Below are 24,821 nucleotides of genomic sequence, written 5' to 3' on the forward strand. Positions count from 1 at the left end.
GCTGTCTTCTTTGAATAATTTAGGAATTTGTTTATTTGGAGTAGAACTGGGGCTCATTAAAATAGTTAAGAATTGCCAGGAAATATTTCTCGTGCGGAGGGCATGTACCTGGTTTTGGGAAGTCAGCCAGCTGGAAGGTACAAACTTCCTGGCCGGGAGGTATGCATGTGCTGGTTGGTTGGGAAATATTTTCAGATGAGTCAGCTGCTTGTCAGGAGAAACATGCTGCTTTGAAATACTCTGAAAGAAGGCTTAAAAAAAAGGAACTGTGGGAAAGAAGGGAAGAGCTTTGGGGTTCAGCTGACCAGCATCTTGGAAGTCATAATAGGGACTTAGAGTTGGGGTCTTGATGCTATGTGAAGTTCCTCCTGTTGTTCAACAGGAATTCAACAGCTTATGTTAAATTGGTGGAATAGAGGCAGCAGCTGTTACTGGTAAATCTGACATTGTCTGAATTTTTGTCAGGCTTTACTGATTTGCCAGAAAAACTGCAATAAAGCTCAGTATAGAGAGTAAGCTACTTGAGGTAAAATAGAAGCAGCTATCTGTTTTTGAAACATTACAGAAGACATTATCAAATAATATTATTTCTTTTTATAATAAGTAATTAACCTAAATGAGCATGAAAGCAAGGATGGTATTATTTAATTCTGAAGTCTTTCAGAGCTTGAATTCTGTTTCACTGCTACCTTTTGGTGACAAGAGTTGGAGGGAATGTTTTCAATACACTAGTTTGCCAAGATGGAAGCATGTGATATTAATTTTTCTGCTAGTACATAGAAAATGTATAGAGCAAGGTTTTTAAAATGTGCAGTAGACCAGTCAGCTGGACTAAACTGGTTTTCTGAAAAGTGCAGTCTTATCTTCTGAAAAGGAAGATTAATAGAGTCAAAACTGTAAAGTGCATTGAAGTGACCAAATCGCTATGTATAGGCTTGAATCACAGAATAGCATATGAGGAGGTTTTTTTTACCTTTAGAGCCTTAACTTTGCAGCATGAATGGTCATGAATTAATACTGATGTGAACTGGAGCAAGAATTCTATAGGATAGTTGAGTGTTACACATAAATCAGTTATTTTAAACCTGCCTTGGGTCTGCTCCTGAATTTGTTTTCTCTATGGTACTTGAATGTGAAAGATTTTAACCTGTTTCTGTGTTCTGATGTAAGACCTAGACTAGGAAACCTATTTTGAGGGCTGTAGTACAGGACAACTAAGTTCTAAGTGCATTAACTTGTATAATTACTTGATAAATAATTTATGTTGATACTAGGTGCAGTTATGTAATTGAATGACTTAATTAGAGTTTAGAGAGGAAGAAATTTTGATGTAAAACTTTTCATGTAAAACTTTTTTGATGTAAAACCTCTAACTTTTTACTGTGTTTGCCATTACCACTGACTAGTTTTTCAAACTAATGGGTTTGTGTTGCTAAAGGCTGTTCAGGAGATAATTCTGGAGGTTCTGCACTGCAGACATGGACAACGTGACAGCAAACAGCCAAGCGTATCCCTTACTTGTTTGGTAGATATTTCATTACAGATGCAGGAAAGGGAGATCTTTCACCTTCTAAACAGCAGTGGTGTGTGAGGGAGGGGTTTTGTTGTATGTGTTGTTTTGTTGTTGTGTGTGTGGTTTTTTTTTTTTTTAAATCCAGACGCCTTCTGTGAAAGACGAGACAACACAAGGGAAAAATACACCAAAGAAAGGCCCAGTCACACTGAGAAATGTATCAGCTCCCAAGGTTAAAACAGGGCTATCTGTGATGCCCTTGAAGAGAGGATCTGAAAATAAACCTATCAGCACAATTAAAACACCTCACAAAGGAGCTGTTCTGACATCAAGCTCTGGTAAGAGAATTTTTCACTGGTATACTGCTACTTAAGCAGTTTCTTAATGTTAGAATATATTTAATGTACTTTCTGATAGAAATATTAGGATGGCTCTGAGCTGTATTTTTAGTGCTAACTTTGATTCTATTTAAATAGCAAGTTGCTAGTATTAGGGGAGGCAGGGGTGGAGGAGAGGTTGGTGGCAGGGAGGCAGGTTACACCTGATCATTGTAAAATCTCATCTTGTAAGAAACGTGTTTAGGAAGATGTGGTGCTATTAGAATTACGCACACAGAATCACACAGTATCTTAAGGATTGGAAGGGACCTGTTTGTAGTTTGGTTGTATAACAGTACTTTGCAGAATAACACGTAAAATTCTTCAAAATATGTAAAACTGAAGAGGAGATAATACAGAGCTCGGGTTCAAAGTTTTTATGAAAAGCAACTTTCACAAGATAAGCTTTCTCAAAGGGAATGAGCTCTTATTTCAGAGCATAACATATTTTCTTCAGTGAAACTTTACTATCGGTCTATACTTAATAGGAAGAGGAGAAAGTAATTGAAGGAAAGACTGGTTGAGCTTCTCATTCAACTCAGACTGATTAATATCAAGGGCAGGGGAAAATATCACGTCTAGTCTGTAGGCTGCTCTTTAAAATTGATGACTGGAAACTACATTCTGTAACTGTATTGGGCAGATTGAGAAATGCTCTTGTAGTTTATGTGCATTTTCAAACCAAGTACAGAAATATAGCTAACTGCAAAGGTATCCTGGCTATAAGTGACTACATTAATAAGACACTCTAAATTGGATAGTGTGCATACCCAACTATACCCAGTAGAACCTCTTATTTTTTTTTTTTTTTTAACCCACACAATCTAAGATTATAAAACAGTTCAAAATACTCCTCTTAGAATCATACAATAGTAGGGGTTGGAAGGGACCTTTAGAGATCATCTAGTCCAACCCCCCTGCAGAAGCAGGTTCACCTAGATCAGGTCACGTATGAACATGTCCAGGCGGGTCTTGAAGACCTCCAAGGAAGGAGACTCCACAACCCCTCTGGGCAGCCTGTGCCAGGGCTCCCTCACCCTCATAATGAAATAATTTTTTCTTATGTTTAAGTGGAACTTTTTGTGTTCCAGCTTCATACTTTGTCCTGTTGTTAGCTACTATAGAAAAAAGGGATGCCCCAACCTCCTGACACCCACCCTTTAGATATTTATAAATGTTAATAAGATCTTCCCTCAGTCTTCTCTTCTCCAGACTAAACAGCCCCAGTTCCCACAGCCTTTCCTCATATGATAGTTGTTCCAGTCCTCTGATCATCTTGGTGGCCCTGTGCTGGACTCTGTCCAGCACTTTCCTGTCCCTCTTGAGCTGAGGAGCTCAGAACTGGACACAGGACTCCAGATGAGGCGTCACCAGGGCAGAGTAGAGGGGGAGCAGAACCTCCCTTGACCTGCTGGCCACACTCTTCTTGATGCATCCCAGGATGCCATTGGCCTTCTTGGCCATGAGGGCACATTGCTGGCTCATATTTAGTGAAGCATGATAAAATCTGTATCTGTTAGTCCTTTGTTGGCTGAGGTCCTCAAAGAAAGTGGATATAGGTTATTCTCTGACGTGAGCCTCACTAAGGTGAGGGGACTTGCTCAGTGATCTAGGTACCTACCTGTAAGCCACTGGTTTCTTGAAAGACTAATTACCTCTCTATTTAGCAATGTAGAGCTTTCCTATGAGGTGTGTATAAAGATCTATATTTGTTACTTAGGTTGTTAAGCCAGAATAGATTTGTGACACCATCCTAGAAATAAATGTGAGCACGACTGGGTCATAGAGTTAACTTCTTCCTTTCATTTTAAAAAAAAAAGAAAAATCAGATGAACTTGGGGAAGTTATTTGCTGTTGCAAATGAAAACCTTTATTCCCCAAGTTCCTTTAGCTAAACCTATCACTCTTTAACTCCTTTAATGTTGTTGTTATGTTAGTTGGCAGAATATCTTCCAAATTTTTCATATTGAGTAAAGGCTTCTTAAGCCTTAAAAATTGTGCTATGAAATGGCAGACTGAGAAAATTTGCTTTTTTTCTCTATGCGTCTTCCCCAGTCCCCTTTCCAATGGCCAGGTCTTACCCTTCGTTTTGTTTATGCAACATCATGCTGTTACAAAGCAGAATTAAACTATATCAGATTAACTTCCCTATCCCTCGCCAAGGGAATCTTTAAATGTGTTTTCTTGTTTCCTGGTAAACACAGGAGTGATGAAAATCAGAGGATGGGAGTATAGGATGGGGGAAGCAGGCTGGGGAAATGTAGGAGTTGCTTGGTATTGCTACTGAAGCCCCACTGTGTTATGCAACCACACATTTCAGTTAAAACCCTATCTACTGCTTCTTAACCCATCTGTTTTTAAAGTTTTTGAAGTAAACTGCAGATGCTCTTATTGTGACCAAATGTCGGCTTGTAAACCAAAGCCAGTTAACTGTTTAGCTAAAGTCTTCCTGTGGGGAATAACTGTTTCTTCTAGTTCAATGATTTGTACACTTTGGTATTAAACTTGTGCCTTGATGTAATTCCAGCAGCACAGATAAATAACTTGGTATCTGTACAGGATTTCTCCAGACGACAGACAGACTAGCTAAATCCAGGATGGAAAGGACTTCTGAAGGTCACCTAGTCCAGCCCCTCCTGCCTGTAACTGGGTCAGCACTGAATTCAGACCAGGTTTTTCAAGCATTTGTCAAGACGAGCCTTAAAACTGTTCAAATCCTAACAATCACATTGCTTCCTGAGGTGCTAATGTAAATGCAGCAAATTCTTAACCAGTTGTTGGCTGTCTTTGGATCACTGAGTCAGATGACAAGTCAGTGTAGGGAGTGTATTAAATACTTGGAACAAGAGAAATGATATAGCTCTGTGCCATCTCTCATCTTGAGGGAGAGCAGTCCATCTGTCCAAAATGTGTTACTGTAGGTATTATTTCCAGAATAATCAGGAGCTTGTGAGCAGTGAATTGTATCATACATAGTAATTTCAAGTGGGAAGCAGGAAACTCCCCTGCAACAAGAAATAAAAGAAAAAATGCACTGTATATAACACCAATTACAAGATCCTTTCAACTTGTCAGGAGTTGAGATTTGGGATTTTTTTTTTTTCACTTCTAAACCTTAAGTTTTCAGTGGTACTATACTAACCCAATAGGAAGCCTGTCTTCTAAGGAAAATCTCCTAATCCTCTCCTGAACAGAACAGGAGATGACAGCTAGAGCGAGGGAAAACTCCCATCTCAAGTATCATTTTTGTGAGGTTTTTTGCAGACCACTAGAAATATTTTTTTCTATTTCAAAATGGTTTCTGACTGCTGTTCACAAGTATTGGTGTATCTTGGCTGGAACTTGAAGCTTCTTGCTGAATTATGTGAGCCCAACTTGATTTATTGTGCTGAAGTGTTTCTGAGGGTCCAAGCCCTGTTTTTGCAGCAAATCAGTAATCAGGTTACAATTTGAGCTAGACACCTCAAAATGATTTTTGTAACTCTTTATCTCCATTTCTCCTTAAGAGAGAATGACCAGCAATCACATATTCCTTCAAATATGTTCCTTTGAACCAGTCCCAAAAGGAAAGCAACTATTATTTTAATCCAAGCAAACACATACAGCCTTTTAATTGGATGTACATAACCACCGTGGAAGAGTGATAGCTTGATAATAGTTGAGGTAGCATGGTTTGGGAAGAGTCATATCTTTCTCTCACTTGAAGGGAGGGGTAGAAGGGGACTTAGAAAAACTAAGGAGCTTTGGTGGAACACCACTCCAAATTGTTCTACTGTCAGCCTGCCCGAGCACTTCCGTGTTACCACCCATGCAGTTGGACAGAAGCAGTGCAGCCACAGGAAATTGTTTCATTTGTGTTGGAACAGCATAAAGGAAGACTGTAAATGATTCACTTTTGATCTAGAAATGTAAAATGTCTTTCAGTGTCTGATGGTTATTTCTGACATTTTAGGCACTATTTTGTCTCTGATTTAAGTCACTTGAAATCCAATGTTACGGCCCTGTGCTTTACTTGTCTTTCCCATGAGTATAGTCAAGTGGTGCTCACTCTCTTGTTAGTATTCTCATAGCATTTAACTAGAGTAATGAAAGCTTGGGTAGATAGAAACTCAACAGTCTGAATTCTGTGTTTCCTTGAAGATTTTGGACAAGCGAGATCTTTTCAGTATGAGAAATTAGTCATACTGAAAGACTTTTCCAGTGTTCTGCAACCAGCTGAAGCATGGGAAAAATAATTCCCCATATGGCATAGGAAATACGTTTCAGTTGCATTAGTCCACAGCAGGTTTAGTGATACTTCGAAGAACTGATTTGCTTGTCAGTTCATAATTACTAAACTCCTTTGGTTTAATTTTGGCTTGATCTTACAATTAAATGTATAATTCTGGGAAGCTTCCAAAGCTAAAACAGAATCGGCCAGGACAGATTAAGAGTGTATTCACTGCATAAAGAAACTCTTTTCAGATGGAAAGTTGATACCAGATGGTCTTGATGAGTTTGCATGCAGCTGGAAACATCATATATAACCTGGTTAATTAAGGATGTTTTGTTACAGCCTTTCACAATATTAGTAAAGGTGATCCAAATCAATTTAGTTACAGTATTACCACAATACTTTAGTCTCTGATGCTGATGCTGAATCACAGAATCTTAAGGGTTGTAAGGGACCTTGAAAGATCATCTAGTCCAGCCCCCGTGCCAGAGCAGGACCAGGTAGAGTAGGTCACACAGGAACTCATCCAGCTAAACCAAACATAGTTACTGCAAATCACTTTTCAGCTTGTATTACTGATGCCCTCTGCTGTGTGACTCTGAAGTTGGATTGAGGTGGTGCCAGAAAGAAACAATATGTTTCAAAAGGCAAATATAACTTCCAGGTTCTTTGTCCTGAAGCAGCCAGGACTTTCCTTGGAACTCTGGAGTGGAGAATTACTTGCAAAGGAAAGCGTTTTGAGAGGTCCTTTCTTGTGAACAATATGAAATGCACCAGGGTCTACAAAGAAGTCTTAAAATTTAGTCTTTTTTTTAATTGCAGAGCAGTTACCTTCTTTTATAAATCCTAAAAGCAGGTTTCTCATACAAAAATCATTATTTGCCCTTATGAGTCCTGATTACTTGGTCTGTTTTTCCCTTTCTTTAATACATATGTAGGGCTTTGTTACAGAAATGAAAACCTCTCCTAAAAGTCAACTTAAAACCCTCATATTCCTCTTCAGAGGTGTAGGAAGGAAGAAACCAATATGTGGGTATCCATTAAGCATAAGGTGTGCAGTCTATGGTATGACATAAAGCTTTTCATGGGATAGATAGTTTGTTTTGCAAGCCTTGCACATAGGTTTCAGCATAAAACCACCCATTTGGAATAAACTATTACCTGTTTAGTTTTATAAGTCCATTTGACTATGTGAAATACGTAGAATGGAAAGGGAGGTGATATTGGATCTGTTACAGTGAATGGTTTTGAAGCATGTTGATTTGTGTCTGATGTGGTATTCTTGGGTGGAGTCCTCTGAGTTTTCAGAAGATGGGGGAGAAGGGGGAGGGGGAACCAACTGAAGATGAACTTAAACAAGAAAATGGCCTCAAGTTGTGCCAGGGGAGGTTTAGACTGGATATTAGACAGAACTTTTTTTACGAGAGAGTTGTTAAGCATTGGAATAGGCTGCCAGGGAGGTGGTGGAGTCAGTAGAGATATGAAAAGATGTGCAGATGAAGTACTGAAGGATATGGTTTAGTTTAGTGATGGACTTGACAGTGTGAGGTTAGTGTTTGGACTCAGTAATCTCGGAAGTCTTTTCCAACTGCAGTGATTCTATGATTAAATGATCTTTATTCCAAGTCTTTGGTATTTCCAGTATTCTGTTGACTTTTCCAGAAGGGAATATGTGTTGTGGTTTGGCCCAGCTAGCACAGCAGCACCACGACAGTCTCTCGCTTGATGCCCCCATTCACCCCCACCCTCGTTAGGATGGCGGAGGCCCCAGCAAAATGGGAGTAAAAAGATAAGCAAGGTTGTTGTGGATTGAGACAAGGGCAGGGAGGGCTTGCTGCCAATTATGGTTCTGGGCAAAACAGACTCTAGTACTCGACTTAGAGAGGAAAGTAGGAAAGTTTATTCTACAAGAAACGGAACGGAATAAAAGCAGAAAAAAAAAAGGGAGTAGGATGATGAGAAAATTACAACCAGCACTTTAAGATCTCCCTCCCCCATCCCTCCTTTCTTCCCGGGCCCAGCTCACTGCTCCCGATATCTCTACCTCCTCCCCCCTCAACGGCTCAGGGGGGCAGGGAGTGGGGGATGTGGTCAGTCTCTCACAGATAGGCTCTGCCACTTTTGTCTTCTCAGATGTGGACGACTCCTGGCATTCTTCCCCTGCTCCAACACGGGGTTCCTCCCCCAGAACACAGTCCTTAACAAACTTCTCTGGTGTGGGTTGTTCCCAGCAGCTGCGGCTTCTGCCGATACAGGGTCCCTCACACGGGACACAGTCCTTGGTGAATATCTCTGGCGTGGATTCTTCACTGCGGTTGCAGTTTCTGCAGTTGCAGGGTCCCTCTCTTGGGACAAGGCCTCTTCTGGGCATAAGTTTAATGAGCTGCTTTGTCGTGGGTTCCTCCCCACAGTTACAGTTGTGGATATTGGGTCCCTTCCTCAGGACACGGCCTGCTCCGGCCACAGTGATAAAGGGCCCCTCCTTCGGGACAAGGCCTCCTCCAGCCAAAATCACTGTCCCTGGCTCGGGGCCTTTAATGAAGTGAATCGCTGCCCCTGATCCAGGGTCAGCTTTAGCAAAATGAGTCTCTGCCCCTGATGTGGGCTCATTATCAAAATGAGTCTCTACCGCTGATGCAGGGTCTTTAAAGAAATGGAAACAAATCTCAGCTTCACCAGTCCTCTCCATAGAATGCAGGGGAGTCTCTGCTCCAGCACACCTCCTGCTCTCTTTCATCACTGACCTTGGAATCCGCATGGTTGTTTCTGTCACCGTTCCTACTCCGTGCACCACCACCAGCCAGAAGAAAGAAAAAGGGGCAGAAGAAAGAAAGAAGATGGAGGAAAGAAACCTCCTCTTCCGGCTTCTTCTCAAAAAAGTGATCATGGAGGCATCTAATTGGCTCAGCCCCAGAAGTGGGTCTGGCTCAGAGCTGGGGAGTGTTGCGAGCAACTTCTTACAGGAGCCATCTTTACAGCCCCTTCCCCCTTACCAGAAAAGGCTATCATGTCAAACCATGACAGTATGTCATCCTCTCAGCTTTGTTTCTGATTCTGTCAGTGACCATACTTAAGAAATTAAATTTTTCACGTATGATCTCAGACTTTTTTACAGGTGATCGGTGAGTAGCTGCATTGTGATTTTAATCTGTTGCACATGTGGCAAGATGTGTGATCATATATGCAGAGGCTGATAGAAACAGTTGACATATCAATGCTTTCAGAAATATGGATGCCTCTGTAAGAGTCCTTTAGGATTGGGATGTGCACCACGTTCCTGCAGGGGAATTTCTCGGTACCTAGTCATTTTCTTGCAAGGACATGCTGGTGTGTCTTCAAGTAATTCTTCACCTGTATTGGTGAGTTATAATTCTCTCAGGTTAAAGGTAATAAAGGAGGGAAATCTTTGTCTTTCTGAAGAAAATGGTATTTATGTTCTGCTGCAGTGAGGTTCCTTCATTCAATGAATGCATGAAATCCTGCAGCAGAAAACTCAAAATGTTTATAGATAATGTGTATATAAAAGCTACAAGCTATCAAAAATTTCACATTGCATAATATGAAGTGTGTGATATAAAGAACTGCACAATAATGAAAAGCATAATTGGATGTGGTTAGTGGTTTTATTTTTGCCTCAGCTTTTCTTGTAGTATGTTATGTTGACTCCTTGTGCCCACTACTCCTAAATTGACAGAAGTTTTCAGTGGCTGTATTAAAGCTATTGTTTGGGATTTCTTTAAGTCAGGATACAAGCAGCTTACAACAGTCTCCTGGCAAAGCTGGAGTGGTCAAGCTTTCCCACAACTGTGCATCTGCCCTGGGAAGCAGGTGTAAAACTAACTGCTGTCTGGAGACTGGCTCTACCTGGGGTTGTAGGAGATGACTGTGACTTGTGGACATGGTCTCTCACATGGCTGCTAAAAAAGTCTACACAAAAAAAAAAAAACCAAACAAAACAAAACATAAAATTGGGTAAAATCAGTGGGTAACATGATGGCAGACAGTCCTGGAGGTGGGAGAGCAGTCTTCAGCGTGGACTTGAGGTCAGGGAGAGATCACCTGCAAAGAGTTAAGCCTGAGGGAAGATGGGGAAGGGAGGAGGCTCCTCTAATCATGGAAGGGTTTAACTGGAAGGAAGTTGGCCACACTTTAAAACTGGGCCAAGAAGGAAAGGAAAAAGTGACATTTAACAGTACGTTCACATGAATGATGTTCTCTCCCTACCTCTCTCCCTGATCTCTTTTCTGACAGGTGGGAGTGTTTGACAGAATGAAGAGGGTTGGTTTAGTGGTTGTTAACTGCTAATACAAGGTTCTCTCAAACTGGCTATCAGTTTTCCAAGTTTAGTCTGAGAATATTGAGCTGCAAGAGAAGGAACACCTCAATACCTGACACAAGCTTGATGCTAGTTCCCTGATACTTTTTGTTAAAGAGGAGCCTTTGCCTAAGGACTGTAGGTGAATGGGAACAACACTCTGGAAATCTGCATCAGATGGGGAGTTGAGTCTTGCCTTAATATGTGAACTGTTCTCTGATCAGCTGTTATTCCCTAAATAAGTCTTTCTCATGTAACTATTTCAAGACCCAGCAGTAACTTGACATTCCCTGTGTTTGTCCTTGCTTATGTTTATCAATTAAAGCATTTCTGGCAAAGTAACTGTATCTTGCCTTTACTTTGGTAATTTTGATAGTAATTTGAGACTTTTAAAAGGAGAGGAAACTGGAAGATTTTCTGTAGAATTATGAAACATGTTGTAACCACTGTATTCCTTGAGGAAACACTGTTCTTTGTAAAGTATAATGTAGTATAACTAATACTGATGAATGGCTAATTGGGCAACCTGAGGAGCTTGCAGCCGTCAAAAATCTGTTAGTACTGCTACTTCTGTAATACACAGTGGTCAAAACAGCAACCATAAACACTCTTACAACTATGTTAAGATCAGTCTGTTGGAAACAGACTAGACCAAAGTCCAGTTTGTCTTTCCATTATTTCCTTGGTCCTTTCAATAGATGCTAAAAAATTGCATGTTTTCATGAAGGTTACTCCCCTTCCTTTATAAAGACCTTGTACTGTAGACTTAAACTGAGCTTTTTCATCATGCTTAAAATAATAGGATTTTTTCAACTAAGGAGTTTAGCAATTCTAAAATAGATCCCTCTTTTTTTAAACTTGCAGGAAAAAAATCAGAAAAGCATAAAACAAAATTTAAGAAATCAACATATTCCAAAGATATGGCAATGAAAGGTCAGACAAACTATTACTATTAGCTTTAGCACTAAACAAAGATAGCAACGACAAAAAGCATCCTTCCAAAGATGCCTTTTGCACTTAGTCTGGCCACAGTTTCTGTTTGGGAAAGACTTCCAACTATTTATTTCCAGGTGTCATATAGCTCTTCAAGTGCCTGTTACTCTGTGCTCAGTTCTAGATGTGAAATGTGTTGCTATGGTTTGCAATGGTGAACATTGAATCTCTGATGTGACAAGTACCTTTTCAGCTCTACAATCTACAGCATATGTTTGTTTTCTCAAATTGAATTTTTTAGGCTCTGATGCTATTTAAGGGAAGCTGTAATTTATTCTTGACAATAACCACCTATGGGGGATTCATACGAGAGGACGATTATTTGAGTAAGGATATGAAATCTGCGTTCAGAGCTTCTGAACTTTGTTCTTTGCTTGTTTCCATTCCAGTGCAAGAGCTATTTTAACATTTCCAGTAAAATGGTTGTTGCACAGAGACTTTCTTTCTAAAGAATTGCCAACTCATTACTTCACTGTAGAGGAATGTGATATTTCTAGTATTCTGCTTTGGTGACTAGATTAAATAACTGATGAAAGCCTGTTACTTTGATGTTATTGCTTGTTGTCTTTATAATAATGGTTCACAAAATATCCTGCCTTTGTGCTTGTTTTCAGTACTTTTGTTTATGTACCACGTCTTCCTGCTTCTGTCTTTAAAACCTTTGCATTTAATTCTGTGACTTTTTTATGAAACGGTACTTAAAAATTCCTTTTAAAAATTGTTGTTGAAGTACCACCTGGAGCAGTTACTTAATGATCTTGTCATGACTGAAATTATCCTTCAAGCTGGGCTTTTGAGAAAAAATATTCTATAGTAGCTAACAACAGGTTAAGGGGTAATGGGATGAAGCTGGAACACAAAAAGTTCCACTTAAATATAAGAAAAAACTATTTCACTGTGAGGGTGATGGAGCAGTGGAACAGACTGCCCAGAGGGGTTGTGGAGTCTCCTTCCTTGGAGGTCTTCAAGACCCACCTGGACATGTTCCTATGCGACCTGATCTAGGTTGACCTGCTTCTGCAGGGGGGTTGGACTCTAACGGTCCCTTCCAACTCATACCATTCTATGATTTTAAGTCTTTTAGGAAAGCACTGAGCGGTAGAGCTAAGAAAAGAGCAAGGGTTATCTGTTTGATGTGCACATGTACCTGGGCATCCTAGAGTTTGCTGTGATTGCTGAATGGGTTTAAGTTCACAGTTGGTTTAGAGCACTGTCACATTCCAGCGCCTGCAGAGAAGCAGAGCTGGCTGCAGATCATTTATAGGGAACATATTGTACAAGAGACCCAGTGTTTTCATATGCCTTCCTCGACCCTTCTTGAGTGAAAATTGCTGTGAAGAAAACAGCATTTCTTTCTTTTACCATTTGAACTGGATGAAGGAGTCAAGCACAATGGCAATCAGGCATGCTACCCTCATCTTTAAACAATAAAATGCAGCTGATAAGCTGAATTTGTTTCTCTAGCTGCCTTTTATTTGAAGTGTAATACATTCACTTACTAAAGCACATAGATGTAACATGCCATGTTTGTACAGCGGCCCTCCTTTGGGAGGAGAGGGAGAGGTATTTGCAGCTCATCTTGCTGAGAGACTATTTAGAAAATAAATTTGACAGGTTAGAGTTAATCGCATTTCTGGTATATTGATCTACTAATGAAACAACATTTTAGAAAACAGCCTGGAAGATGTTATGAAACTGTTGTATTTGTTGTGTGGAGTTCAGATGTCACAATTTTCTTAGTCAAACACACAGGTATTTCAGATATATTGTCTCAAGTGCTGTGACTCAGGTTTTTTTCCAGTAACTGTGAGCTCGTGGTTTGTGGTGTTTTCATAGAAAGATAGAGGTCACGTGTTCTTTAGCTAGTTGAATATATTCAAGTGTCCATTACAGTAACTTGGATAAAATTCTAAAATGTAACTGGTAATTTTGTCACAGAGGCTTAATACCAAGCTCCAGTAGAGCTGAATAAAAAAAAAAAAATCACAGTTCTTCATAGTAATGCCAAACAAGTAGTGAAAGTGCACTTCCAAAGAAAGGTCTGACATAAAGCATGTTTAATGACTCATTGAAGGTTGTGTGTTAGTGGTCAGTGACTAGTATTATATAATGCATGTTTACCATATGTAGTCCTTCTCTTCTGTTACTGAGTTGATATGAACAGAGGGAAATAGCTTGGACTTTCTTCCCTCCACTAGTCCTGTTCTTGTTTTTGCCTACTTGCTGCAGGATGTTAGGCACCAATTACCTAATCCTGTCACACCACCTACTGTTGAAAAGCAGACATTGGGCATAAGAGTTTCTTGCCCAAATGTCAATATAGTCCCTTAATGCCTTGTATCTTAGTGCAAATTGATGGTTTTCTTGGTCGTTGATATTTTAAGAGTGGAGAATGCAGCAAAACTGATAGGGAATGAAGTGGAATTACTAGCTAATTTTGTCATATTCAGCATGTTCTTAAATAGCCTAAAATGAGAATGTGTTTTATAGTGACAAGAACAAAGGGAAGCTTATTCCCTTTATAAATGGAGACTTGACTGTTCTAAGTAAAATCTGAAATACCATAGTAATCTCTTTTCAAGTGAGATAAACTATATCCATCAGACTTGAAAATGGTAATGACATCCAAAGTTAAGATATTTTGTAAGATATCTTTGGCTATGTTAAACAACAAAGTATTTATTTAAAAATTATCTAAGCCTGTCTTCCATATCTCTATTTTTTGTTTCATACAGAAATAAAAACCTCTCAGAGGACTATATAACAATTTGATGTCAGAGCACTAACAGCAGTTAACTCAGTGTGTACATAACTTCCTTTGGGCCACTGTAGTTGTAATCTGTGTGCCTACTTCTCAGAACTAAAGCAAGAGCTTAATTTAACTGAACTCAAATTCTCTTGCAGAATGTGTAGTTGTTGTGTTATTAGTACTAGAATATGAGCTCTTGTCTGAAGATGACATATCTATCCTATATAGATATTCCTCCTATTTTGTTATTGTGTCTATTGGGCATTTGTGTTCAACAAGCTCAAATGAAAACAGAAATTAATGCAAAAATGTATCTGTACCAGTTGGCTGTTGAAGACTTGGTTCTGGGAAGTGTTGTTAAACTAGCTCTACAAAACTATTCAATTTTCAGTATATTATGTGAGTACAAAACAATTTAATGCTTTTGTGCTGTTTTTATCCTTGAAAGGATGTTATCTTTTAGAGTGCCCTATCAAATAGGCAGTGGGAGGGGAAATTGCTGTTTTGGGGGGTGGAAGCCAACAAAACAGTCTTTCTTGGAGATGAAAGTTGGATTTTAATGGAACTGCCAGTATGCCTAACCCTAATAGACAGAGGGGGGAGAAGGCAAGAAAGACTTCTTCTGTGTGCAAATGTTTGCCTTGAAGGCCAGACTGTAAAACTCTTGACTCGTTCCAGGGGGGTCAATATGCAGGTAAAACAGGATTCTTTAAATTTATGCAACTGGTTTTCTGCATTTACAGTGGGTTTTTATCATGTTGATACAAGGTAGATTAAGCCTTTTTAATGTGTAAATCTTTCTACTTGTAGGCACATACAGAGAAGAAGTAATTGTTTAAACTTTTTTTCCAACTCCTTTGTTCCTTTTTTTTTTCTACCGCTCTCTTCTCTACCCAATTGACAGGTGTAGTATCTTCACCAAGAGACAAGCATGCCTCCATGAAAAATTCTTCAGCCTCCTGGGCTAGCTCCAAATCCAAAGTGCCTGTCAAAAGATCAGTGCTTGAGAGAACACCTAGCATCTCTTCAGTCAGCAGTACTCGTAGTGATCTAAGTCTCTGTAAGTATCTGTCAGGGTTACAGGTTTTAACTGATAGCCAGCGTCAACTTCTTGTTGACAAAACACCCCCTTGAAGGGAGTCCTGTCTGACTAAGGTCTTTATTAATTTTCATTGTATTATGTACTTCTAGATGTTAACCTTTTCGCCTCTTAATAATTTTCCTTTTTGAGATGTGCCACCTGAAGGAGCTTTGAGCCTTGGGGTTTGGCTGGATACAGTTCCTCTTCTTTACTGAAAGATTACAAAACCAGTGGATCTTCTTGATCAAAAGTTACCTTATGTTCACCTATAGTACAAGAAGAATTAAGTCTGAGTGGTGTGACTAGATTTCTGTCATATTAGAGCACATTAGAGGTTTTTTGATATAAAATGTTCCAATTAAATGATACCTGCTTTCAAAGTTTTAAGACAAAATGTGTGGATGGAATAAAAAACAGATAAGTGAAACTGCTTTTAGAAGATAAAACTTTGTATGGTAGACTGTAAGCAGTAGCATAGTACCTGAACCAAATCCATCTTGGTTAAAACTGGGGGGGGAAAAAACCCCCAACAGAACTCGCTTTGATTTGAAGGATTGTACCAGCAATTGTAGGTGTTCCAGAGGAAAAAAAATGAAGGAAATAGTATACAACTGACTGTAAGACACATTAGTATTCCTAGCTATATGTATTCAAATGAGTATATTCAAATAGGGTGTTACTATCTCATCATCTGTTACATCTTGGAGACTGGGCAAAGACCTTCTCTTTGTGCCAGATGTCATTTTAAATGTCTTCAATGGACTGAAAGAGAACTGTGATTTCACATAGGTCTGTAGCTTATGTATGCGCATATGCATGCATACATAAATAACTGAATTTTCTACTGTTCTTTTTTGTTCTCTGTAGTGCCTTCATTAAAAAAAAAAAGACTTAACATATTCCTCAAAGGAATAAGAGTAAGTGTAATACAATATGCAGTGCATGTTCCTTTGTAATCAGGTCGGTTCAGTTACTGTGACAGCCATGCTGACTTTTGCTGTTCAGGTTTAGGACCGTATCTGGAATTCCTAAGCAGCTTTGTGCTCTCTTTATTTTACTTCCTCCTGTAACAAAGGAAAGGGTCATCACTTCATAACAAAGAAGTGTATTCAGATTAAGTATGCAAACAGATGACTCCTTATTTAGCCTGATTTGCTAGCTGGTTTAATCTGTTTGTCCTCTGCCTTTAAGCTCACAATTTTTTCCACTCCGATTCACGAAGAGCAATATGAGAGGTTGAACATGGCTGCAGTCTCTTTGGCTTTAAGCTTGCTTTGATCTTTTTTAAATGACTATACCAGGAGGATTACGCAGTTGCACAGAAACGAATTTTTCTCCTATTATTTTCATCAATTCCACATTAACACCACCGACTGACTCAGGAAGCCACTGTGATATTACCTTGCTGACATTGCTGGTAGTGGGATCATACAGCTTTTGTATTATTCCTTTGTTAGCCACGATTACTGGGAAAAGAAGTAGGTTGTATTTATTTTTATTTCTATTTTCAACATGTGTTTTGTTTTGTGGAGGTTGGAAAATGTATTCAATATTTTGAATTGCAGATTTTCGGTGAGGTTATTTTTCTTTAGTTAATTTCTTACATGTGATGGATGATTTATGTCTGGTCAGGTTTTGTGAGTATGAGTTTACGTTACATATAATTGGTACGTTAGTAAAGTGAAGTTTTTATGACTTTAAACCAAATTGGAAAGAACTAGTTGAGTTTACATTGTACTCCAAAATTAAGTACAATGCTGTTCTTGGGGCTTTTTTAATTCTTTTATTTAGTCCAGTGCACAGCAGAGCTTGGGTGGGGGGGAGGGGAGTGGCAGGGCAGGGAAATCTGTATTTGTAAGCTTAAAATGTTTCTGTTAGATTGGTGGGACACACAAAGATCGAAACTGGAGGCTTATGTTGTGAATGTCATGAAGTTTATTACACTATTGTCAACAGTATTCACAAAATTCTTGGCTTCTTAAGGAGTTAGTCTTGTGGTAGTAGTTAAAAAAAATACAAAAGAAAGCGTTTCTCCTGCTGTGTCAACTCAGCGCTTTGTTATGGGATGTCCTTGGATTGGTAATTTCCTGTGGCAGCATTAGGATTGGGTTGTTTGGGTTTTTTTGTCTAATGAGCACTTGAGCTTTATCATTTATATGCCTAAAAAGAATGACTACTCAAAAAGTTCAGAAATAGTGAAGTCTGAAATGCTGTTGTTTGTAAAAGCATATTTTGCATGCAGGCTGTCAGTTTGAGCATTGAAAAACTGTGTTTTTAACAATAATCTTTTCAATTTCATTGTTTAGCTGAAAGAATTATCATTTGAGCTTACTGAAATGTTTAAACTCAGAGGTTAAGAGCAAGAATTCAAAATGGAATTGTATTATAGTAATTGCATGTAACAGAAACAGTGCTTTGGAAGTTAAAAAGCTGATCCTAGTGATTGACCTGGAGCTGCATTTTCAGTACAGTGAATTCTTTCCTAAAATTCTTTTACTGAGTTGACTTTTTAAACCTTTTGGATCTTAGCTGAGGTGAGATCACTTGATAGCCATCCATCTTTCATCAAGACTGCAGTAGCTACTCCTAATTCTATGAACAAATGTCTTAGAATCATACAGCGAGCAAACTTTGCAAATTTACACTTTTTTTGTTGTTATTTGCACACAACCTCTTTAGATGAGTCCAGAGATTCAAACAGTACAAAACAGGTGCCCTAACTAGTCCTGCACCAGAAGTATGCTCAATTACCTGAAATGTTACTTCTGTGAGATGTTTCTAATGTGGAAGAAAGTATCTCACAGCATTATGTAGCTTGTACTTGTTAGCTGCTTGCATTGAACTCTGAGCAAAACATCTTAGTTCAGTGATACACAGAAAAAGTGAAGGACTACTTCAGGCCCTATGCTTTACTAAGATAAATCAGTTTGAGTCATCCGGTGTCAATCACGGTCAGATTCCCCTAGAATAACTGTGTTGTTGATGTATTAGCAAATTGTTTCTCATGTATAGGGTTTTTTTTTTCAAATATTTAGATTTGTGTGTTTAGAGAGGCTCAAACTTTATTTGAAACAAGAAGACTTCAGTTACATATGTTGGACAGGAAAACACTTCTGTCCCTCCTTTCTGTGGTTGGAAAATGTATTGATTAGTGGCCAAAAAGAATATTTCTGAAGCAGTTAAACTGGTCTATGCTAGCGCTTTTAAAGATGCTAAAATAATCTTGAGACTTTGTTCCATCTTTTGATGACCAGTGTTAGATATGGAGTTCACATTACATTTTAAAAAATTAGACTTATTAAAACACACATCTGAGGCAAACCTGATATTATGACATGCGTTTGATTTCTATTTTACTTGAAAGATGAGAGAAAAAAGCAGCAGTGTGACAAAGTATTCCAGTGTGACAGTTTTTGCTTGTCTCTGGTAAATGCAATGTCAATTTCTTACTCTTTAATGTGACACTATACCTGTTTTTTTATACTCAATCTATACTTGCTTTAGAAGTATTTTTGTAGTTTTAAGTGGCAGAATAAAACCATGCTTTTTCCTAAGTTTCAGGTTGTCAGTTTGGGTCTATATACCCTTTTTTGCTGAGTGTGTTTATTTGCTGTATGACTTAAGCTCTTGGAACCAGGGTAAGTGGACAGTCTTCTGAGGTCTGCTGTTGCTAAGGAAGTCGCTGTTACAAACAGAGTCTACAGGAGCCTTTCTTAAAACTTGTTTGGTAGCAGTGAATGCAGTTGAGGTGACAGATTTTATAGTATCCCACAAGGAGGATGGGGTGCAGAAGGGGTACAAAGTCTGCTGGTGTTGCAGTCACCATATCACTGAAACAGTTCAAATTAAAGAGAGCAGGGGAAAGTGTTGCTTGAGGAAGTTATCTGAGGTTTTTTTAATTTTGTGTTGGTTTTTTGTTTGATTTTTCTTAAGCAGTCAATTTTGTGGCCAGAATGCCTTTGTGTACTGATAATACTTTTTCTTGGCTTAAACTAGAACATATTCTGCATTTGCTTTGTACAGAAATACCAGACTTGTTTTTATGTATCTGGAAGAATATACTTCTATATATCTACATTCCCCTCTTATGCATAGTTCAAAGCTGTATGTTTAGTTCCGAGAAGTGTTTGTAACAGTCATAGAACCATTTTGGTTAGAAAAGACCTTCAGGCTTATCAAGTTGAACCACTAAGTTAACACTGCCAAGCCCACCACCAAACTGTGTCTCTCAGCACCTCATCTATGTGTCTTGAAACTGTCTCCAGGGATGGTGACTCTAACATCTCCCTGGGCAGCCCATTCCAGTGTCTGACAAGCCTCTCAGTGAAAAAGTTCTTCCTAATCTCCAGTCTAAACCTAGTGTAACTTGAGCCAATTTCCTGTTGTTTGTTATTTGTGAGACTGACTCCCCCCTGGTTCCAGCCTCCTTTCAGGTAGTTGTAGAGAATGACTATGTCTCCTCTCAGCCTCCTTTTCTCCAAACTCAACAACCTTGGCTCCCTCAGCTGCTCCTCATCAGACTTGTTCTCCAGAGCCTTCACCAGCTGCTTTACCCATCTCTGGAAACATTCCAGTATTCCAGCACCTCCATGTCCCTCTTGTAAGTGAAGGGCCCAAAACTGAACCCAATATTCAAGGTGTGGCCTCACCAGTACCACGTATGGGGAACAGTCACTTCCCTGGTCACAAACTGAGGTGTTACAACTATCAATTTGATTGTACTGAAGATATCAGAGGTGGTCACAATATTTTTATTCCAATTTATATTTCTTCTAACTTTAGCCTGGGGTAAAGCAGGCTTGTTTTAGGATTTAGTATTTCCCAAACCAAATGCTACCTAGAGCAAATTCTTTGTTGTTCTATGTTGCAGCTGCAAGTACCACAGTTATCATCAAGAGTGGAGAATGGCCTTCAAAAACAGCCTGTCCGAACGGAGCTTTGGGATCTGTCCCTTTGAAGGCAGTACCAAGACCTAGATTGCACTCATTGAAGTCAACTCCAAAAGGTATATGTGTATGTTTGTAGACAGAGTGAAACTACAGCTATTACTGCTGCAATACCTTACCTTTTGCAACTGACTGCCTCCTGAAGTAGTATGTGTTAGAGGTTTTGGAGAACAGTGTGAGCAAGTCAAACTACATTAGTGGTGGTTCAAGTTTTGTAAGATTTCATAGGAAGGCTGAAATAATAGAGTCATAGAATGTTAGGGGTTGGAAGGGACCGTTAGAGATCATCTAGTCCAATCCCCCTGCAGAAGCAGGTTCATCTAGATCAGGTCACATAGGGAAAAATGTCCAGGCGGGTCTTGAAGACCTCCAAGGAAGGAGACTCCACAACCCCTCTGGGCAGCCTGTGCCACTGCTCCGTCACTCTCACAGTAAAATAGTTTTTTTCTTAAATATAAGTGGAACTTTTTGTACTCCAGCTTCATCCCATTACCCCTTGTCCTGTTGCTACCTACTATAGAAAAAAGAGATGTCCCAACCTCCTGACACTCACCCTATTTGTAAATGTTAGTAAGCTCTCCCCTCACTGACTACAGAATTTCAGGGTTTTTTTTTTGCACAGCACAGGGACTACATGCAGTCTGCTGTGTGGCAGATGTTGTTATGTGGGGCTTAATTTATTTTAATAAAAGCTCTTTGCTGCCACAAAGTTCAGGTGCAGATTTGGTGGTTGCCAGTGATCTTCAGGACCCTGAATTCATCTGGAGTGTATGATTGTCCTCATCCTCATGCAGACTTTGTGTTACATTCACCCCTTTCAAGACAAAAGGACCTTGAGTCATGGGCATGTTTTTTCTTAAGATGTTATTAGATAAAGTATCTTTCTTCATAATGACACTGTACCATCTTTCCAAGGGAAGAGTCCCAGAAACAGCTTAGTTCTTCATGTAGCTTTTTCTTGATATTCTTTGTTGTCTGGTTCCACTTCAGACAGTGTTGATTTGATTTCTAATGTAGATGAAACAATTGTGCTTGATCATCTGGTTCTAAAGGAAACATTAATTCAAGTATTCGTTACAGCTTTGTGTTAAAAATTGTTGTGGTGTCTGCTTGTATTTCAGCCAGGACCCTTTGGTCGACCAGCAGTGCTTTTCCACTTAAGCCACAAACAGCAGTTGACCATTCTCTGGCCGAAATTTAAGACATAATGGGAACAGATAAATAAGCTTATTGTCTCTCCCTCCTAAATCCTAGTTATAATCAGCTTGCTTCTGACCATCTTTGTAGATAACTGGTTATTGTAATTGGATAAACCTAACTAAATACTACACTCCTGCTTTAGGCTTAAGTTTAAGCTGGTATCTGACATAAATGAGAATAAATGGAAGAGAAGCCTGCTAAATGTCATGCTATAATGAAATGCTTTAAAGTGCTAAGCAGTGAAAATGAAGTTTGTCCCAAAGTGTAAATCACGTTGAAACAAACACAAATTATGTCTGTCTGACAAGCTGATGCTCTCTGTTGGAGTCCAACGTGTGAGAGAACAATGCATTGCTCGATATTTTCGGTGACCTGGGCACTGGAAACATACCTTCAGTATCTGCAGGAGCAGATATAAAGGTGATGGTGCCAAACTCTTAGTAGTACAGATAACACAGCGATGGGAAATTATTGCAAATTGTCAAGTGGAAGATGCAGCATCACCCAGCAGTGCTATAGACCCACCCTTCCTGGAGGTTTGCAAAGCTTGGCTGGACAAAAGCATGGTCAACTCATTTCATGGTGGTCGTGGCCCTGCTCTGAGTAGAGGGCTGGATATGTGGCCTCCGGAAGTCCCTTTCAGCCAGTGTTTCTCTAGCTGTGTTGTATTTGCTGTTATTTTGAGACTTAAGGAATTTGAGCTTAGTGCTAAAGTGAATTCTTGACTTGTGTTTTCTTCTGCTGGGAAGCTTTTATGAAAACAATTTATGTTTTTCAGTGTGAGTTCTGGCAAAGCAAAGTTGAAATATAGCTTAAATTTTCTAGAAGGTGGATTTTTTTGTGTTTGTACGGGTAGATTTGACATCTTGTACTTACCTGTAAACATTACGCATGTTTTTAATTGCTGACATACTTCTACTTTTAAACCTAATCTAAGCTTTATTTCTAGGAGCCAAGGCCAGATCTGCTTCACTCAACCAGTGCACACCAAAATCATCTGGGCCACTGCACTCAGCAAGAAAAGTCAGTGAGGCTAGAGGTAATCAACTGTTGGGTAAAGTATTTTTTTCACTTGTATTCTTGAATCACTGTCTTGAGAAAGAGAAGCTGTGCTCTACGCAGAGTAATTAAAATAGTTGGTCTGCTATTTTTCCTTGGAGACTGACTCTACAAAGTGTTCTTTATGTATTTGTTTTATCTGGGGGAGTGAAAATCAAGACATTCTTTGTCCACTATCTGCTTGAAAATTGCATCCTGGGAAAGCCCAGAATACTTACTTGATTTATGTCTGTTAAGCAGGTGATACACCGTTATTTATAAGACGGTATATTTGCAAGACACAACCCATCCTATATTTCCCAAGTTTATGTTTAATTTAAGCAAGACTCTTGTGAGAGCAAGCTGGTCAGATTTAGCTGTTGGGGATAATATTTATTCCACTTTCTATTTCTGTATTGGATGCTTGTTTAGTCTTTAAATAGGCAAGAGGTTTTTATTGTCTGTAGGCCTCTCAAAACGATGCTACTTGGATTAAACTATAATAACTGTAGTGGGGAAAAGTGTTTGGCTTATTGCATTTTCCTAATAGTTTAACCTTAAAATGGTAAATCTTGCAGTTGAACATCAACCATTGCAAGAAAGAAACTGAAATGGTGATATTTGAGCTTATGTGGAAAGAATCTAAAAAAAATGGAACCCCACTGCCTGTTACTGGCTTGAAGTCTAATTCTCCTTTTTTTTTTCTTCTGAACATTGTAGGTACTCCTGGAAGAAATGGACACCAAAGGCTATTTTCTTTGGGTTCTGGTGAGTTTTGTGGGCAGATTTTTACATTTTCTGTGATGTAACAGTTAAGTTCATACCTTACATTATTGTATTGTTTCTTTTCTTGGAAGAACAGTTGAATAATGCATAATTTTGAAATGGATAATGTAAAACATCACTGATTCAGATTTCAAGGGATATGGAGAAAAAGTCTCAGTTTTTTTTCTGCTTACTGTCTTCTGGCAACCCAGCTCTTAAAATATGCAATCTGTGCTGTCAATCTCTGCTTATAGTGAAGCATAAGGAGGTTTTAACTGTAACCAAAAAAGTATGGCAATGAAACTTGGATGTAGTTTATGGTGTTTAGCCACAGTGAGGTAAGTAATGATTAAAGCTCATATATTGTGAAAAATCACACAGAATAACAGGCTTTTTTCTGGAAGATTCATGGCAGATACCCTTTTGGTGTGAGCTGTCTCTGTATTACTGCAGACTACACTTCAATATGAAGTTGAAATTATCTCAGAGTTGCTGATGTGTGTGCCTCCTTGTATGGCAGAGAGGAATCACAGCTGATTAAGTGGCAGATGGCATTCCAAAGTCTGGCAGAGTTTTAAGGACTTCATATTGGGTTTGTTTTCAGTGTTTATGCCAGTCAGGACACATGGTGCTGGTTTTTATCTGCCAGGAGACAGAAAAGTCTTCAGATAATACTTGCAGCGACTTCCAGGTCTTGTCAAGAGACTTGGCAGTATAAATTAGTTTCTTGAGCATCAGTGTGTGTTTCCTGAATTAAAAGCTGCTTGTAATTAGTTACTTATTGAAAAGCCCTTTTTTTTGAAAGATACTGAAGATCACTGGAGAGCTCTAAGTCCCCTGAGTGAGCAGCAGATGTCTTTCAGAAAAAGAATTGCTGTAGCCAAGCAGATGTTATGAATTTGAGTCTGGAATTACTGGAGTGACCTGTAACTCTGGTACTGTGACAGTATATTTTTAAATTTCTTGTAGTCATAATGTGAGTCTGTGCTTTTGCCTTTTATTCTCTTGGGTGTCAGTTGTCTACATATTAATTGTGACTGAGTACTTTGCTCACTATCTTCTGTTAAGAGTCAGAGCTTCTGTCATACAGCAGGCATAAGACTTTGCAGAAGTGTTCTGTTTGTTGCTTTTTGTGATGCTTTACTGAGCTGAGGTTAATTTAGGTATAGCTGAACACAAAGTTTCTTGAGCTTTTATGTAGTCCATTATATAACTGTAGAGGATGATACAGCTAGCAATGTAATGTCTTGATTTAGTTCAACTGAGGAAACTCACAATAAGCAAGAAAGTCTGTTTCTGGACTAGTAATGGAAAATGAAATTCCTTTTCCACTTGCTTAGGATGATCTTAAAGTACAACTTTATTTTCCCCTAAGTTTAGCGTGACGCATCCTGTTTTCCATGTAGAAAAGTAATTAGTACTTTTACTAGTTTAAAATAATTTTTCTTGTTACAATTTTTTCCAGTCTAGTAAAGAACATAGCTACATAGCTTTGAAGTATTAAATTCAATACCATATAATCACAACTATAAAGTCCAAAATGGCTGTAATATTTAGTGCTTCTTTAGCAGACGCTCTTAATGTCAAGCCTAACTTGTACAGATCATTAGTATACTTTTCCATTTATGAAT

The 24,821-nt window shown here is 38.9% G+C and overlaps 1 protein-coding gene across 3 annotated transcripts in view; it reads left to right on the plus strand.

Annotated features, from left to right (window-relative positions):
• Window positions 1–24,821, plus strand: part of MTUS1 (microtubule associated scaffold protein 1) — a 130,229-nt gene that overhangs the window by 39,692 nt on the left and 65,716 nt on the right. For 2 of the 3 annotated variants that reach the window (XM_061993524.1, XM_061993523.1), the window contains exons 3-7: window positions 1,659–1,851; window positions 15,065–15,220; window positions 20,112–20,246; window positions 22,337–22,426; window positions 23,146–23,193. In XM_061993524.1, coding sequence (XP_061849508.1) covers window positions 1,659–1,851; window positions 15,065–15,220; window positions 20,112–20,246; window positions 22,337–22,426; window positions 23,146–23,193 — 622 coding nt within the window. The remainder of the gene's footprint in view (window positions 1–1,658; window positions 1,852–15,064; window positions 15,221–20,111; window positions 20,247–22,336; window positions 22,427–23,145; window positions 23,194–24,821) is intronic. The other variant, XM_061993525.1, reaches the window with a different exon arrangement.

This window comes from Colius striatus, chromosome 3, assembly GCF_028858725.1.
Source record: "Colius striatus isolate bColStr4 chromosome 3, bColStr4.1.hap1, whole genome shotgun sequence".
Classification (NCBI taxonomy): Eukaryota; Metazoa; Chordata; class Aves; order Coliiformes; family Coliidae; genus Colius; species Colius striatus.